The sequence below is a fragment of the Petromyzon marinus genome, unplaced genomic scaffold (genome assembly GCF_048934315.1).
Source record: "Petromyzon marinus isolate PM22_M1 ecotype Great Lakes invasive population unplaced genomic scaffold, UKy_Petmar_22M1.pri1.0 PM_G_Scaffold_21, whole genome shotgun sequence".
In the NCBI taxonomy this organism is placed as follows: Eukaryota; Metazoa; Chordata; class Hyperoartia; order Petromyzontiformes; family Petromyzontidae; genus Petromyzon; species Petromyzon marinus.
In genome coordinates this window covers 2,485,968-2,504,631 of record NW_027422773.1, presented here as the reverse complement: position 1 = coordinate 2,504,631, position 18,664 = coordinate 2,485,968, and the positions used below count along the sequence as shown (strand labels likewise).

Genomic DNA, 18,664 nt, shown 5'->3' with positions numbered 1-18,664 from the left:
GCTGGGGCTGTACTTATAACCGCATAAATTACCAACTGACCCATTAACAAGGATTAATTCTTGGCACCTCACCACGGAGCGCCGCTCGCGGGGGTGAAGAGCGTGCTCAACCGGTTCCCTGTCAGGGATCTGGCCACAATTAATTAAAAGATTGGCCCGAGATAAGGATCTAAAAAGGAAACATCGCCACCCATTGAGTCGCGTTGAGAAGTCGATTAGAAATACTTGAGTCGTTCGTTAATATTTTTCTTTCTACATAATCTTGCTGGTATCCACGAATGAAATAACGAATTCAAAAGCATATTTGTGCCTCCAAGAATAATACTGGTTGGAGTGCCCTTTCAACGAGTAGCGTTGCATAATAATCAGTCATCCTATTGTTAACAGCGTGACAATAATTGCATTAAGGGCCGCGCATGATCAATGACCGAATGCTGTGTTGTGTGACAATTCAAGTAACGGAGCATTGCGGCCATCGAGTGGTGTTGATAAGGTAATTAGAAGTATTTCAGTCGAATGCTTTAAATTCATAATCGTTATGAATCAATGAACGAACATCAACGTGGTACTGTGCTGACGATTTAAAGCATAATAACTTCGCATATCAGAATGTATTAAGGATTGGATACGAATCAAAGACCAAGTGCCGTGTTGTGTAACAATTCAAGTATACGAGTTTGCATATTATAAAGTTAAGGTTTGATAGAATAGTTCGCATGTTTTTAATCTCTCTCTCAACAACCGATCGATTGCGTTACGCGTCGGGAATTAACCACAGGTGCCGCTATCGAGGTGAAACAACGCAATCGTAATGTTATCATGTTAACGCTGTGTTGAAATTCCAAATGCCGAGATTGAGTTTTCATATTATCCAAAAATTAAAGTTAGCTAGAAATAAAATTGATTAAAGCAGAAGGTTTGTGTGTGATTCTTCCTGAAATCCTGCATAATATTGTTCTGCGTATGAGATCTGAATCCTGGGGACCTATCATAAGCACACTATCACCACACATAATCCATAACACACATAATTCATAATGTTCAATCGAGAGTAATCGTATCCTTATCGATAATACGGAATTAAAGAGCAGAGTCGAATCGACTCTCTCTCATTCACGCTCACAACGTCTACGTCACTGCATACGATTAATTGCATTATTCCAATTCATAACACAATCCTTGTCACCGAGGCTCGACCTTATAATCCATAACGACCTGCATTATCATAACCACGCCCACTCGCATAAATTAATACGATTATCTCTCGAATCAGTAGAATTTATGCGCATAATTACACCAATTAACATGATTTCGGATAAATTATGCAAATTTCAAATTTCATTTAATTTTCATTATTTTCATCAATTTTCATAACACCTATATATACAACAATGCCCGGCCAGAAAAATTGCAACCGCAACAACCCAATGGTCTTATGAACACCCAGGTGCAATAAACGCTCATGCGCCGCCCATACGGCCTTGCATCGCAAGGCGGATGGCACGACGATTTTATGTTGACACGAGTCAGCATCCCAATGCATCAACAAGCCGTGCTTCATGACGAATGAATTAAATTTGCCCTGTCTTGGAGTTGCATTATTCGCGTGGCGACGCAACCTCAATAACGACATGTCCTCGCTCTGGTGCCGACCCCATTCGGCCAAAGTTAGCCCCAGCAAATCGTCACTGGCCATTGGATCTGCATGATCCAACATCGGCGCTGAGGCGGCGGGAAGTGCGGCTGACACCGTTGTGAGAGGCGCGACCTGCGCAGGCAGTGGCGGCTTACAACGGCCCGAGCCCAAAAAACACGCACATTTTTGAGCCAGCGGGAGGCAAGACAACGCATCGGCATTCGTGTGTTGTGCACCCCTACGGTAAGTGATATTGAAATCGTAGTCCTGAAGGACTTCGAGCCACCGAGAAAGCTGCCCGGACGGTTGTTCAACCCGCAGAGCGTACTGTAAAGCCGAATGATCAGATCGCACGGTAAAATGCTGACCATACAGGTACGGCCTGTATTGCTGAATAAAAAAAACAATGGCCAGCAGCTCACGTCTGGTCACACAGTATCTTTGTTCAGCAAGAGACAAGACTCTGCTACCATAGGCAACAACCCTTTCAATGCCATCAACTTTTTGGGACAGAACACCCCACTTCTGACACCAGTTGTAGTGTTGTAAGGACGAGCAGACTTCTTTAGGAGGCACACTCTGTTTATTGTATTATTTCCTTATACAACGCTTAACACACACAGAGGGATATTCGGTCCCCTCACCCGATACCCTAGGGAGGTACAGCCTCCGGACCTGGCGGGACTCACACGTCTACCGCTAACCTCCTTGATACCTAAGGAGGTACAACCTCCTGACTTGGCGGGACTCACACGTCTACCGCTATCCTAGTCCTCCGGCTAGGACCTAGGGGAGGCTATCTGACCCACCGCTGGCCCGGTGGGTCCTGACCACTGGGTATGCCGAGCCTTAGCCCTTAGAAGGGCTGAAAGGCTGGTCCAGGGTCCTAGCTAGGCTTCAGCCCAGTCTTCTATCTTCGTGCAGGGAGAGAACTCCCCGAGGTCCGTTGGGTCACCTGTCTTATACTCCTTCGTGGCCAGGTAGAACCAATCATACATTCACACGTGGAACCGTCTGATTGGCTCGTACCAAACCCTGGCCACGATCCGTTTCACCTCGACTGACCCCAACCGTTGTACCCAGGGGTAATGCTGCACTGCCCTGGTGGCAATGCAGGTTACGCAACAGAGCGTAGTTAACACCTCTACACATACATGGAAGCCATCTAGCACTGCTAAAGTGAGAACAATTAAATGTAATCTTTGGGGCCATCCCTTGACATGATGAGGCTGTCTCTTACAACTGCTGTTAACTTGTGTCCTAACAGACGAGGATGATGATAATGATGACGATGATTTTGATGAGTACGAGTGGGAAGATTGAGCTGGCGAGGCTGCTACCTACCCATGTCTCTCCGGACCCCTCCGCCCCTCCACGTTCCAGGATAACGTTAAATGTTATCCGTGCCCCTCTCACCTTCAAACCAAGATTCATCTCTCACCGGCTTAGCCTGTCTTTACCCTCATGCCTCCACCTGAGTGACACCAGCATGGGCATCGTGTGTCCACCATTGATGTGAGCACCACCAGGGCCTCTAGACCTGCATCAAAAACTTGCCCACGACAGGCCCCCTTAATCCTAGAGAAAGAAAAATAGAGATCAACGTTTTTCAAAAGTAAAGCGTTTTAGCGCAACGTGTGGTTGAGCCTTTCAGCTGCACACACTACATGAGCATTTAACACTTTTTTTCGTTGGGGGTTCTTATCAGTATCGATTTCTCATGTAATTAAGCATTCATTGAATCTAATATAAAATAATATATTTATTTGAATGTGTATGAAATGGGCTCAAGACCACTGCAACATTCACTGCAATGTTATAATTGTTTTAAATTGCTGCAATTCATCTAATCACGAGGTGTAACTAGTGAGATCATTGTTACACCTACATCAGAGAGCCACCTTGCATTTTTCGTTTCACTTAATTTGGATTCGACCAACTCTGAGAGTGAAATATAAGTAGCACATGTCAGATGACTGACACGCATTGAACTGCTCTAATGGAGCACAGGAATGTGCTGGTTAAGTGTGACCTCTTGAGGAGATGCCAGAAGATATTCTGGTGGTGTTTCTTGTGGCATCTTTACTAATTAAGACATCGATCTGCTGCCAGTAGGAATTTCCCTGCCTTGTGTATTGGCTTCGATATTCCAATTCGGAGCATTAGTTATGCATGCAGAAAAATAGTAAAATAAAAAATACAACTGCACATTAAACATGTGCTCAGACACATTTGGCTAATCAGGGTGGAGTCTAAGGTGAAACTGGCTGTTTCCTACTGGAAAATTAATTAAGCAACTGCACTCTTTGTTTGACTGTAACCATTTCTGCGTAAAAAAATAGCATTGTCTAAGCGTATCAGCTTTCCCTGTTCCTTGGCTGTTTGCTCTGAGTCTGGCTTTTTCGTGCCTTTGCCCAAGGCCTTGCCATCTGCATGTCTCCATCACACCCGCGTTTTGAATGAGAGCTACACTTTTCCTTGCTATTAAAAAGGTCACCTGCATTATAACTTAATTTTGGTCTTGCTCTGGATCTAAATAATATAATTCCTAAGTTCTGTAACCAAGTAGGTTTGGTAAACAGGACTTATTGGCTACACAACTTCTGATGTGTTCTCTTTACATTTTGTATCTTGCTAATTGAGTATTCTGAGCCAAATTTGACGGGTCACCAAATGCTCAAATGTGGGTTTGGTGGTCCTTATCTCTGTTAGCACCTCCGAGCTAGTTGTGGAAACTCCATATTCCATTGGTGGGGCCATTCCTGTCTATAGCACCATCACAATTGAGCTTCTAGTAAGTGGAACTTGGTCAACTATGTATTTGGAGTCAAGCACTCTTATCCCCTGGCCAGTTAATGTTAAACATGATGGCATTCTGTGACAAAAGATGTGTACTTTTGATGATCAAAGCAGCCCCTTAATGCTTAGAGTTATTTGGTTTTAAAACTTTTGACTGTGACATTTTAAGCAAAGGTGTCCGACAAATTGCTAAAGTATGCCACACGATGAGTGTGAAAATTAACTGAAACATTCACAAATAAGATTGTTGTTTTGATTTAAAGCTGTCGTGACTGCAGGGATTCATATTCTTGTTTCCCTTCTGCGAGACTTTACCGGAAGAACCAAGAATATGAATCCCTGCGTTCACGAAAGCTTTAAATCAAAATGTATAAATAGTGTTATTCTTCTTGATTTGAAGCATTCGTGACTGCAGGAATCCATACTCTTTGGTTCTTTTGGTAAAGTCATCAAGTAGTAGTTACAAAATAAAATAAATCACGACGTTTCGGGTGCAACACAACAAGCGACCGTCATTTTATTTTATACCTACGTGACTTTACCGAAATAACCAAAGAGTACGGTGTTATGTTGATTGCGTGCACAGTATAATACAGTGGTTCTTAACCTTGTTGGAGGTACCGAACCCCACCAGTTTCATATGCGCATTCACCGAACCCCTCTTTAGTGAAAATAAAATGTGATTTTTTTCAAATTCAAGACATAGATATGTTTTTTACTGGTACACAAAATGAGCCGTGCATGAACATTACCTTGTTCAAAGAATAAAACCAACACAATGCATAAACTCACAACAAATTACATACCTGGAAATCAATGTGACTTCTGCTGTTGCCTTTGAGAGATCAGTTCAGATATGCGTGGCTTCACCTTGGCAAGTGCCACTCTCATGTCATTTTCACAGCAAAGTATGTTCCTTTTCTTCGTTTTTATGTCCAGCATCCTCGAAAAGGATTGCTCACAAAGATATGTTGTAACAAATGGTATAAAAAAATCCAGGGCTTTCTTAGCAATAACTGGATACTTGTTCATTTGTCGACACCAAAACGTTGAGAGCGTTGTTGTTCTGAAGAGTTGCTGTTGAACCTGGCTCTGCTGAATTTCAATGATTTCGTCGAGGAATTCATCATTGACATCTGCTGTTTCAACAGCAAACGTGAACGGCTGTCTCACCCATGCTGGATATGACTCTCTTGTAGGGAAATATCCGTCGAGAGACTTTGCAAGCTCATCTAAGTGCGTGGCAATTGTTTGCTTCAGTTCCGTGGATACAGAAATATCTCCGATTCCAGACACATCTTCGATCTTACTTGCACAGTCGTCCAGAAGCGGGAAGTTTGCGAAGTTATTGTTCTCTGTTCGTCGTTTCCATAACGGTAGCTTTTTTTGAAAAGCCTTCAGGTGTTCTTCCGCTTCCATGATATTGACTCCACCACCCTGCATCTGCTGATTGAGATGATTGAGAGCTGCGAATATATCAGCCATGTACGCTAAAATGAGAATGAACTCAGGATTTTTGAAGCAATCTGCATGGCAGTGTTGGTGCTCTTGCAAAAACAGGGCTAATTCCACACGCATGGCAAAAACACGATTCAGCACCTGTCCCCGGGATAACCACCGAATATTAGAATGGAGCAGAAGTACCTCAAATTCAGAGCCCATCTCTTTACACAGCTCACTGAAGATGCGGTGCCTCAGAGCACTTTTTCGCACATAGTTCACACATTCCACCACAGTTTTTAATACTTCTGCCATTTTTGGAGGTAAGGTTTTTGTTGCCAACGCATGCCTGTGCAGAATACAATGCGTCACAATGATGTGTGGTGCATCGGCCTTTACTAGCGCACCAAAACCAGACTTTCTTCCCAGCATGACTGGAGCTCCGTCCGTACAAACTGCAGAAACCATATCCCATGAAAGATTGTTGTCTCTGAAGAAGTCATCCACAAGCTTCTTCACATCGGCTGCCTTCGTTGTTGTTGTAAGAGGCTTACAAAATAAAAACTCTTCTTTTATCATGTCGTCTTTCACATAGCGTACAAAAACAGCAAGCTGGCTTAGATCAGAAACGTCTGTGGTTTCGTCGAGTTGAAGGCTGAATTTTGCCGGGCTTGAAATCAGATCCGCGACTACTTGAGCCAAGATGTCTTTACTCATGTCTTCTATTCTGTCACTGACGGTGTCATTTGAAAGGGGAATTTGGGATAATTTACCTTCGGCCGCTGTTCCGAGTATCAGATTCGCCATCTTTAATGCAGCTGGTTTCACAAGTGTTTCACCAATGGTGTGTGGCTTGCCCTGCTTTGCGATCAGGTAAGCAACTTCGTACAATGCTGTCAGGATCGGTTTGTTAACAGGTACAAATCCAAGAGCAGGCAGAGTGGCCCTTTCATCGAATCTGGCTCTCTTCACCCTGAATTCAGCAAGTGTTGTGTTCTTGTATTCCCCGTCTCCATGCAGCTTCAAGAAGTGTTCCTTTAGTTTTGCCGGTGCAAGACTAGAGTTGCTCAACTTGGCGTTGCAAATCATGCAGATAGGACGCTCACTCCCATCACGTTCCGTGATACATGAGAATCCATGTTGTACATATTCGTCCGACCACTTTCTTCTTTTACCCGACATAGTTAGTATGGATAAAATATTAAAGAAATCACACGACGTACGACAACAACAGTCACACGTTGACTACTGAGTACGCACTAAATTCCCCGCAGCGCTGATTGGCCAAGCAGTGTAGCATGATCATCTGCAGCCAGTGATGGCCAAGCGGGCCGTGTGTGTCATCACAAATTTACACAATAATTCAAGTGTGTCCGGACCTCCGTGGCGGGGGCTCTGCCGAACCCCTGAGATCGACTCACCGAACCCCTGGGGTTCGATCGAACCCAGGTTAAGAACCACTGGTATAATAATAATAATACGCGAGTCTAGTGTCCTGTTTGTCAGTTAAGTTTATTTACATTTGAGCTGTGACATTGCCCCAACAATACAATCTACTGTCTTGTTTAAACAGAGTTGGCGTCGTTCCTAGTTCCCATTGCATCACGTGGCTGTTATGGTTAAATTAAGGACATTTATTTGATCCCATGTATACGTAATTTAAGTTGTTGCATCTTCACTGGTGAGATGGAGTTGTCTTCTAATCTGAAAGTTAAAGATATATGCTGGACTTGTTATTCTTGAAATGTTGGTATTTTTTTTTCATTTGAACGAAGCTCAATTTTTATGAGAGGTTGATTTTTTTCTCAATTAAGCCAACTTGCAGATGATATCCAGAATGTGAAAACTGCATGGCAATAAATTACACTTCTAATGCTGCTGTGTGTAAATAGTTATTTGTGAAGCTAGTTCATTTTAACCACAGCTTGCAATATTCACAAGCAACAAGTGATTGTGCACCACTGCCAATGCAGTATCACCAAATATTTGCTTTTGGATTTTTTATCGACCACTTCAGCCCAATTTTAAAAGTGTAGTGACGCAGTTCGGAGACAGTAGTAATTGCAGCCACCTTTATTCCACACACAATGGGGACCACACGCACCCTACGTGGGTGTACACTGTGTATATATCGCAAACAGAACCGTCTATCGTCAGCGCCACTGTCTAGCTAGAACAGTTGGCAGGCTGTCTTAGCTAGTGGCGTCCGGCGATGGTGAAGACGGCTGTGACGATGGTGGCGAGACGACAGCACGGCGAGGGAAGCCGCTTCCGGCGACAGCCCCGAGCTCTCGCCCGGGGCTCCCTCTTATCCCCCCGCCGTGGCCTGGCTCCGTCCTGGCCACGCCCCCCCTTCTGGAAGCTAAGAGCAGTTCCCAGGGCTTCCAGATGGACCCCACCATGAACTCTGTCCTAGTGGTCTTCCCCCCATGTGTACTGTCGCCTGCTGACGTGTGTACTGCCGTACACTGTATTTATCACTTTCAGTCAGCAGACGGCGCTATTACGCTACATTTGGAATGTGCTAACCCAGCGGCCCCCAACCTTTTTGGCACCAGGGACCGGTTTCGTGGAAGACAATTTTTTTCACGGACCGGGGGAGGGGGGGGGGGTCATCATTGGGTCTTTCCCCCTTTTCAAAGAAGCTCTCCAGCGACGTTTGTTTATTACACATTGTGGCTACTAGGGGTTAGAGCTTGTGGGCTTACTCATTGTGGCTACTAGGGGTTAGAGCTTGTGGGCTTACTCATTGTGGCTACTAGGGGGTTAGAGCTTGTGGGCTTACTCATTGTGGCTACTAGGGGTTAGAGCTTGTGGGCTTACTCATTGTGGCTACTAGGGGTTAGAGCTTGTGGGCTTACTCATTGTGGCTACTAGGGGTTAGAGCTTGTGGGCTTACTCCTTGTGGCTACTAGGGGGTTAGAGCTTGTGGGCTTACTCATTGTGGCTACTAGGGGTTAGAGCTTGTGGGCTTACTCATTGTGGCTACTAGGGGTTAGAGCTTGTGGGCTTACTCCTTGTGGCTACTAGGGGGTTAGAGCTTGTGGGCTTACTCATTGTGGTTACTAGGGGTTAGAGCTTGTGGGCTTACTCATTGTGGCTACTAGGGGTTAGAGCTTGTGGGCTTTATACCAACACTGTGACTGAGACAAGTGCGCAGTGCGGGAAAGAGGCGCGGACGGAAGTGGTAAATAATAAAATAATGGGGCGGGCCACACGCGGACTCACTGCTCACCTCCTGCTGCTGTGCGGCCCGGTTCCTAACAGGGGGTTGGGGACCCCTGTGCTAACCTACCAAGCAGGGTAGGTAAGCATTCTCATTCGTGAGATTCGATATTTCAAAGTCCGTATTTGTGGCGTCCGTTGCATTAAGACGGGCAAAGTGCGTGTAATTTGGAGACGGACAAAGGCATCTCGGGGATCACAGATAGCTTGGTGGTTATGGCTATGCTGTACGTAGCCTCTAATCCAGCACCGCAGAGGCAGTGAGGGTGGCTGGACCGCACACGTTTTGCGAAAATCCCTTCCCATGGACGTCGAGGAAGTGCCACTCCCCGGCACGCCGGAAGAAGGCAGTTCAGCAAAGTGCAGACTAAATATTGTAGGTCCCTTCTGTATGCGTGAATGTTGAACTTCTTTTGCACGGTACGGAGCCAATTGTGCTAATTGGAGGTATCAACACTCATTAACTTAATTTGCAGAGGACTGCAGAGCTTGGCTAATTGTTGGTGTTGGCTCACAGCCTGTATGCCTGAGGTTCCTCAGCGATGGTGAGATGCAATTTGCATTGAATGATGACGCGATATGAAACTAAACATGAGTATTATCAATAGGTGATGTTTTAGTGCGTTAAACGGTGGCTGGATCACACGCACTCAGAGGTTCTGATTTGTAATCATGTTGAAAAGCGTGTTACTAAATTTCTGCCAGTAGATGAAGGCGCTATTTTAGTCAGTATTGGCGATGTAATGTGGGTTAAAGCTTGCACACCAATTGGAGGCTTTGGAAGATAAGCCTATAGAGGTGTTTCACGATAACATGCCACGTCACTTTCATGCAGTACAGAAACAGCAGCTCGCCTGCGTTTAAGTGACTCGGTACAATGGTGAGCACAATGCTTGATAAGTAGGGACGTGCTCACCCAGCCATGGATAGAACTAAATAATGAAGCAATTCTGCTGGAGCTTTTCTTTTGTTGGCGGCAGGCTACCTATCTGTAATACCCAATTCTGACGTGGCATTGTGCTTGCCACTCACCCCTTCATGTGCCATGCCGGCCTGTTAAGGCTATATGGGGGATCTTTGTATTTGTGGAGAGAGTGAAGAGTTTTCCATACCTGGGCAGTGTGCTCATGACCAGCTCCGGTTTGACAACAGAGGTCTCATTCCGAGTCAGTCAAGCGGCATTAACTTTCCATCAGTTGCGTAAAGCTACCTGGTCTGTCACTCCCTATGAAGCTTCGATCTTCTCGGCCAGTCATGCCCTCCCTTCTCTACGCTTGCAAAATGTAAACCCCCCTAAAGGAAAATCTTCCCTGGTTAGAAACATTTAGGCTGGCCTGCCTACGATCCATCCTAGGTTTAACCAGGCTGGATTGTGTGAGGAGCTCACAGATCTTTGAAAGATCTGGACAAAATCCCATCGGTGAGCTCCTCTGGCAGGCAAGGTTGCATTAGTTGGGTCATGTAGCCCACATGCCTAAACAGCTTTTGTTCGGCCAGATAGAGGGGGCTAAACGAGCACGGCACGAGCTAGAGAAGAGATGGAGTGATGTGGTACAAGAGGATGTGGAGCTGAGTGGACTGGTACCAGTGGTGTCTAGATCGGCCTAATTGGAGGAGGCTCGTGAATGCTGCTGATGGGCAGTTGGAGGCAGCTGCCCTCCAGCAACAACGTGCAGAGCGCCGGGTGGCTGAAGCACAGCAGGTTGGCACAGTACAGGGCACAGGTGGTGCATCGGCCATTCATTTCAGTCAGTGGACTCCTGGCACCTGGGTCTGCCCCATAACCTCCTACCAACGACGACACCCGGCAACCTACCCGCCGGAAAAAAATTCACGGTGCTCAAGCGGTAAATGTCGTGGGTTTACTCTCCAGCACGCAAAGCGGCGGGATCGAAAGCGGTCGCTCATCGGCCACGGTTTATAGCAGCAGCTGTCAGAGTCGGGATCGAACCCACGACCTCCTGTAGACCGGGCGAGGTAACATCTCATAGCCACTGTGGTGATGATGATGATGAGAGAGTGAGAGAGACGCAAGCTCCAAATATACGGCAGCAGCTGTCAGAATTGGGATCGCACCTACAACCTCCTGTAGGGCTGCACGGATTCCTCCAGTATAAACAAAAGTTTCTGATGGATGTGAAAGTGACGTAACCCTGTGAGCCCCACCCGGCACGGCCAATGGGAGACGTTTGTCACTTGAACGGAGTGCGGTCGTTTAGTTACTGCCGCTGGTGGTGATCACCAAGCGGGACGTCAAACTCCACTGTCAACGTTGTGGGTTTGCTCTCCCAGAACACAATTGGTGTGCGCTAAAGTAGTAACGAATTGAAACTAAACTCAACAAATTTTTTTTCATTTTACCAGGCGAGGACCCACCGACCTACGCAGCTATTTTCATAAGCGACCCGGCCATCACAAACGATAGCTCAATGACGCGGCGTTATCGTCGTCGTGCGTGAAAATCTCCAGCGAGCGGCTCTCCGAACACAACTGACGGGGGCGACGAGCCACGCGCTCGCACACGTGGACCCCGTGACGCTTGTGCACGACGTGGGGTTTTTTGTATTTGTTTGTCGCTGTAACGTTTTTACCCCGGTGCCCCCGACCACAAGTCTGTGGGAAAAGAGCTTCACAGCTTGTCGGATTCCTACCTCCAGCGTAAATAAATATTTCCGATTCGAATTCCGTTTGCACTCAGGAGGCAATCGACTGGCGGTAACGACGAGAGGCTCCTGCCAAGCGCCGCAGGGAGTAGGCAGATGACCTGCGGGCAGCGTTAAGACCACAGGAATCTGATGCGCGGTGAGGCCAGTGGGCGAGGTCCTTTCTGCGTCATTTTTTTTCACACGAGTTTTTTTTTTGGGGAACCCCTTGCGACCGCATTGGAGGGCGGGGAGGCGGGCGCGAAGGGAAGGACTCTCGTGTTGTTACCGGGGCGAGGTCACTTCCTGGCTCCGGTCACCGCGGCTTTGGCGGGGAAGGGGAAGCGGAGGAAGCCGTCGGATTGCGGCGACCTGCCCGGGGGGCTGCCGTTGAAAAACAACGGCCTCGGCGCAAACTCCGTCTCCCCGGGGCGGCAGCGCGGAGGCGTCGTCATCATCCAGCTCCACGCGTTTCCCTCCGCGCCTTGCGACGTTCGCGGGGTCGACGTCGCTGCTACCAGGGGGGGGGGGGGGGTGGGGGAAAAAATGACATTACGTACAAAACGTCACCGTATGAACCTATCCCCATTTTCCCTGCTTGGTCGGTTCCTAACAAAGTTCAAACATATCATTATCAGAGTTGTTTCTTTTCGTTTGCATTTTTGACTGCTTGTGTTGTGGTTATTGCAAACATGATCCCTTGTATAAAGGTGTCAGTTTTTGTTGTGCCAGCCAAAAGGGTAAAAACCTATTCCTATATCTTGTTACTGGCAGAGGAGGTCTCATAATGTAAAGGCTTACCCCGAGCCCTCAATACTCCCTGATGGTGCGCTGTTTTTGAGTTGTACGCCTTTTGGCGTCTTCTGGTCCAACACCAGTGGAGACTAGGCTCTAAGAAAAGCCGTCTCGGGTGTGGACCAATCAAATTCAAGGACACTGCCAATATTATTATCAGAGTTGTCTCTTTTTTGTTTGCATTTTGACTGCTTGTGTTGTGGTTATTGCAAACATGATGCCTTGAATAAAGGTATCAGTTTTTGTGCCAGCTAAAAGGGTAAAAACCTATTACTAAAGTTCAAACGGCCCTACCGAATCTCACTATGAACGGCGAGGACGCCGCGCCGTTCGGAGCCTCCTCCTCCTCCGCGCGTCTCCCCTCGTCGATAGCGTAGGATCGCAGGCGGAGGCGATCGTACGAGACCTGCAGTTTCTTCTGCTCCCGGTCCCTCTCCAGCAGTTTCTCGGCAGCCTCGTTGTACCTCTTCTTGAACTTGGCCAGCTCGCTCTTGGCAAGCGAGAACTGCCGCTTCAGAGTGGCGACCTCCGTGACCTTGTTCTGGATCTCCTGCTTGAAGCGGTCCTCAGACTGCACCCTGAGCCTCTTTGATTTCGCGGCCAAGTGTTCCTGATACAGTCTCTCCTGGTGCATCTGCGAGATGGAAAATTTGATGGAATGTATTTTTAATCGGTTAAAGAGCCGTACGCGCAAGGGGACTTACGTGTAGAAGAATAACTCGGTTAATCATGCCTCTGGGAACGACGAAGCTCCAAAAAAATATCGAAAGAATGAAAACAAATATTCATAATTTTCGATTTAAAGCTTTCGTGACTGCAGGGATTCATCTTCTGGGTTCTTTCGGTAAGGTCACGTAGAATGGAGATAAAATAATAACAGAATTTATTCTGTAATAATAAAAAAATAAAAATAATAACAGAATAAATTCTGTTATTATTTTTATTATTTTATCTCCATTCTACGTGACTTTGCTGAAAGAACCCAGAAGAAAAATATTCATAAATCACGCAAATTAATTCAAGAGTGACATCTTAAACGCTGTACATGTTCTAAGTAGTGCCACCGATAATAGACGGACTAAATATTAACTGCGTCATTCCAATGGTGCTCGCTAAATAAAGAAGTGCCTCCAAGTCTTTTTGTCTCCGAGTTAGTCACTACTTATGTTTGGAGTTTGCACGTTCTCCCAGTGGCCGTGTGGATTTTCTCCAGGTCCTCTGGTTTTTCCCTCCCAATGTTTAGAAACAACATCTAACGCGTTTTAGAGTATTTGACTGCTGTAAATTTCCACGTGATGATAACAGCCGCTTGGGTTGGGCTATCATTCGTGATGGCCAGGTCGCTTCTGCAAAAAAAAGAGGTTACGTAGCTCAGTGGGACTTTATCCGCTAAAATATAAAACATTTCAGTTTGTTACTTTTTAAAAATAATTTTTATTTTTAAAAAGTCACCGATCCGTCGCCGATACCTGAAAGATCCAGAATGAAAGCGCCCGCGAACATATCTCCTGGATGACGTCCGGCCCTAGGCCCGCCAGCACCATGGACTTGTGCTCCTCGGGGGGGTTCAAGCAGACCCGCACCACGTCCAGGCTGCCGCGCGGCAAGGCGCCGCACGCCGGGCAGGCGACCGCCCCCATCTTGAACTCGCGTTCGCCGTCCTCGTCGCAAAAGAGGTGCGAGCAGGAGGTGACCCAGGCGAAGTCGCCAACAATGCGCCGGCACTTCCTCAAGTTGCACACCAGAATTTCTTCGTGCGCCGACATTTCCTCCCCGCCTGACCACTGGCCCCGGGGGGCCGCCAGTTCTTCTGTTCCAGTCGCCGCCGTTCTGGTTGAGGGAAACGAATCGCGGGTGAAACACGTTTAGCATGGAGTGCGCGAAATGCGTTCGCGTTTTTTTTTTGCGAGCTCCTGCCGTTTATTGACCGGCTGAGAGCTCCAGAGAGAGCACCGGGGTGCGGTCTCGTTCGTTAAGGGCGGCGAGAGATCTTGGTCAGCGTAATGACGGAAGCAAGTGAGGTAAAGTACGATGGCGAAGCAAACAGAATTCAGTTGGGAGAGCGACGGTTTTAGAGGATAAATTGCTGAGCAGGGGGAGTGTTCTGACCTGCGGTTTGGTGAGTGGGTGGATGAGTTTGTGGGTGAGTGAGCGAAATTGTAAGTGGCTGATGGGCTGGGTGTATGCACGTTGAACTTATTTCACACCGTACAGAGCGAACCGTGCTAATCGGAGGTACGGGTAGAGGACAAGAAACTAAACACAAAGACCAGTGCAAAAGAAATTAGTTTTCAATCAAGATGATTTTAAAATGCACAGTTTCAGTGGATTCCTAATAGCAGAAGGAAAATGGTTCCAGACGGACGCAGAAGCGCATCTGAACGTGCGCAACGCTTGCCCAAAAACCTCTGCGAGGGTGAGTGTGTTGTGACCTGCAGGGTGGTGGGGTGAGTGGATGGGTTTCTGGGTGAGTGAACTTGTCAGTGGCTGACTGGTTCAGTGAGTGTCTTGTTGTGCCTGCAGTTTGGTGAGTGGGTGGGTGAGTTAGTGGGTGAGTGAGCCTGTGAGTGGCCGACTGGCTTTAGTGTGCTGTCGTGACCTGCAATGTGGTGAGTGGGTAGGTGGATGCGTTCGTGGGTGAGTGAACTAGTCAGTGGCTGGTTGGCTCAGTGAGTGTCTTGTTGTGCTTGCAGTTTGGTGAGTGGGTGCAAGTGAATTAGTGGGTGAGTGAGCCTGTCAGTGGCTGGCTGGCTTAGCGTGCTGTCGTAACCTTCAATGTGATGAGTGGGTGGTTGGATGAGTGAGTTAGTGGGTGAGGGAGCTTGTCAGTGGCTGACTAGCTGCGCGAATGTGCTGCTGTGACCTGCAGTGTGGTGGGTGAGTGAGTTAATGGGTGAGTGAGCTTGTCAGTGGCTGACTGGCTGTGTTGAGTCCTCACCACTTGAGATTGGGACGAATTGGGGAGGCTTTCGTTCCAGAAGTCGATTGACAATGGCAGAGGATAATGACTGCATGCCACACTCAATGTGCCGTCTGTATTCATCCGTATTGTTAATGTATGAATACGCCTGTTGCTCAGGAAAGCACCACTGAGTCTCAACTCTTCTTCAGGAGGGGTCCTGCCAAGTTTGCACAAGAGGGGGCGATGTTGCTGTGATCCCCCCACTGAGCCATTTCCAGGTAATCTGTTAGCTTTGGGATGTGGTTCTGGCAAGTACCAGTTCCACTGTGTTTGTGGGTTTAGCTATGGGAGGGAAACTCGGAGGAAACCAATGGAGATCACACACATGCCACTGTAGTACAGAGAGTGATCACACAAACCATTGCCGGACAGCTGGGATCACTCCGTGTACAGTGCTGTACAGTATCTATATGTGTAGGGGCCATCCCTTTCGTGCGTACGCAAAAATCCGTCAAAACCTGACCCCGTACGCACGCGGGCTTTTTACACACCCCCCCCCCCCACCTGCCTACGTACGTTCGCCTTACGCATCACCCCCCCACCCCCTAGAATCCTGTAGAACGGCCGATATGTAATCCACGCAGAAACGATCAATTATTAATATTAACGTGTTTAAGCAAACAGATAGTCCACCGCCGGCTGCATTATCGAGGTTTCAACCCCCCCCCCCCCTGTTTCCTATGCGTACATTGTGAGTAGACCCCCCCATACGCAAGCGTACGCATTTTGGGTAACCCCCTCCATGACAACGAACTAAATGGATGGCCCCGTATCGGGAAAAATCGGAGGACCCTGAGACAAATCCACGCAATCAACATGGGGAGAGAGACGCAGACTCCAAATATACAGCAGCAGGAGCAAGCGTGCTCAGGGCCTGGGCGCAAACCGACGATCTCCTGTAAGCCAGGCGAGGTAATTAACATCTCCTAGTCACCTTGATGACAACAGGCGAGGTAGTTAACATCTCCTAGTCACCTTGATGACAACAGGCGAGGTAGTTAACATCTCCTAGTCACCTTGATGACAACAGGCAAGGTAGTTAACATCTCCTAGTCACCTTGATAACAACAGGCGAGGTAGTTAACATCTCCTAGTCACCTTGATGACAACAGGCGAGGTAGTTAACATCTCCTAGTCACCGTGATGATGACAGGCGAGGTAGTTAACATCTCCTAGTCACCTTGATGACAACAGGCGAGGTAGTTAACATCTCCTAGTCACCTTGATGACAACAGGCGAGGTAGTTAACATCTCCTAGTCACCTTGATGACAACAGGCGAGGTAGTTAACATCTCCTAGTCACCGTGATGATGACAGGCGAGGTAGTTAACATCTCCTAGTCACCATGATGATAACAGGCGAGGTAGTTAACATCTTCTAGTCACCGTGATGACAGGCGAGGTAGTTAACATCTCCTAGTCACCGTGATGATAACAGGCGAGGTAGTTAACATCTCCTAGTCACCGTGATTATGACAGGCGAGGTAGTTAACATCTCCTAGTCACCGTGATGATAACAGGCGAGGTAGTTAACATCTCCTAGTCACCGTGATGATAACAGGCGAGGTAGTAAACATCTCCTAGTCACCGTGATGACAACAGGTGAGGTAGTTAACATCTTCTAGTCACCATCATAACAGGCGAGGTAGTTAACATATCCTAGTCACCGTGATGACAACAGGCGAGGCAGTTAACATCTCCTAGTCACCGTGATGATGACAGGCGAGGTAGTTAACATCTCCTAGTCACCGTGATGATGACAGGGAAGGTAGTTAACATCTCCTAGTCACCGTGATGATAACAGGCGAGGTAGTTAACATCTCCTAGTCACCGTGATGATAACAGGCGAGGTAGTTAACATCTCTTAGTCACCGTGATTGACAGGCAAGGTAGTTAACATCTCCTAGTCACCTTGATGACAACAGGCGAGGTAGTTAACATCTCCTAGTCACGGTGATGATGACAGGCGAGGTAGTTAACATCTCCTAGTCACCGTGATGATAACAGGCGAGGTAGTTAACATCTCCTAGTCACCGTGATGATAACAGGCGAGGTAGTTAACATCTCCTAGTCACCGTGATGACAGGCAAGGTAGTTAACATCTCCTAGTCACCATGATGATAACAGGCGAGGTAGTTAACATCTCCTAGTCACTGTGATGATAACAGGCGAGGCAGTTAACATCTCCTAGTCACCGTGATGATGACAGGCGAGGTAGTTAACATCTCCTAGTCACCGTGATGATAACAGGCGAGGTAGTTAACATCTCCTAGTCACCGTGATGATAACAGGCGAGGTAGGTAGTTAACATCTCCTAGTCACCGTGATGATGACAGGCGAGGTAGTTAACATCTCCTAGTCACCATGATGACAACAGGCGAGGTAGCTAACATCTCCTAGTCACCGTGATGATAACAGGCGAGGTAGTTAACATCTCCTAGTCACCGTGATGACAGGCGAGGTAGTAAACATCTCCTAGTCACCTTAATGACAACAGGTGAGGTAGTTAACATCTCCTAGTTACCGTGATGATAACAGGCGAGGTAGTTAACATCTCCTAGTCACCGTGATGATGACAGGGAAGGTAGTTAACATCTCTTAGTCACCGTGATTATGACAGGCAAGGTAGTTAACATCTCCTAGTCACCGTGATTATGACAGGCGAGGTAGTTAACATCTCCTAGTCACCGTGATGATAACAGGCGAGGTAGCTAACATCTCCTAGTCACCGTGATGATAACAGGCGAGGTAGTTAACATCTCCTAGTCACCGTGATGACAGGCGAGGTAGTTAACATCTCCTAGTCACCTTGATGACAACAGGTGAGGTAGTTAACATCTCCTAGTTACCGTGATGATAACAGGCGAGGTAGTTAACATCTCCTAGTCACCGTGATGACAGGGAAGGTAGTTAACATCTCTTAGTCACCGTGATTATGACAGGCAAGGTAGTTAACATCTCCTAGTCAACTTGATGACAACAGGCGAGGTAGTTAACATCTCCTAGTCACCTTGATGACAACAGGCGAGGTAGTTAACATCTCCTAGTCACCTTGATGACAACAGGCGAGGTAGTTAACATCTCCTAGTCACCGTGATGATGACAGGCGAGGTAGATAACATCTCCTAGTCACCATGATGATAACAGGCGAGGTAGTTAACATCTT

General features: G+C 47.3%; 1 protein-coding gene across 2 annotated transcripts; it reads right to left on the bottom strand.

The window, feature by feature from the left end:
* Nucleotides 1-7,933: 7,933 nt before the first annotated feature.
* LOC142912563 (E3 ubiquitin-protein ligase CCNB1IP1-like) lies at nt 7,934-14,363 on the bottom strand. 2 transcript variants are annotated; one of them, XM_076060682.1, is made up of 3 exons: nt 14,007-14,363; nt 12,832-13,171; nt 7,934-12,256 (listed from the first exon to the last, which is right to left on the bottom strand). In XM_076060682.1, the coding sequence occupies exons 1-3, from the start codon at nt 14,301-14,303 to the stop codon at nt 12,042-12,044; spliced, it is 852 nt and encodes a 283-aa protein (XP_075916797.1). In that variant the 5' UTR covers nt 14,304-14,363; the 3' UTR covers nt 7,934-12,041. The 2 variants fall into 2 exon arrangements, with proteins under 2 accessions (XP_075916797.1, XP_075916798.1); XM_076060683.1 differs by having other exon boundaries at nt 12,109-12,256; nt 12,842-13,171.
* Nucleotides 14,364-18,664: the final 4,301 nt, after the last annotated feature.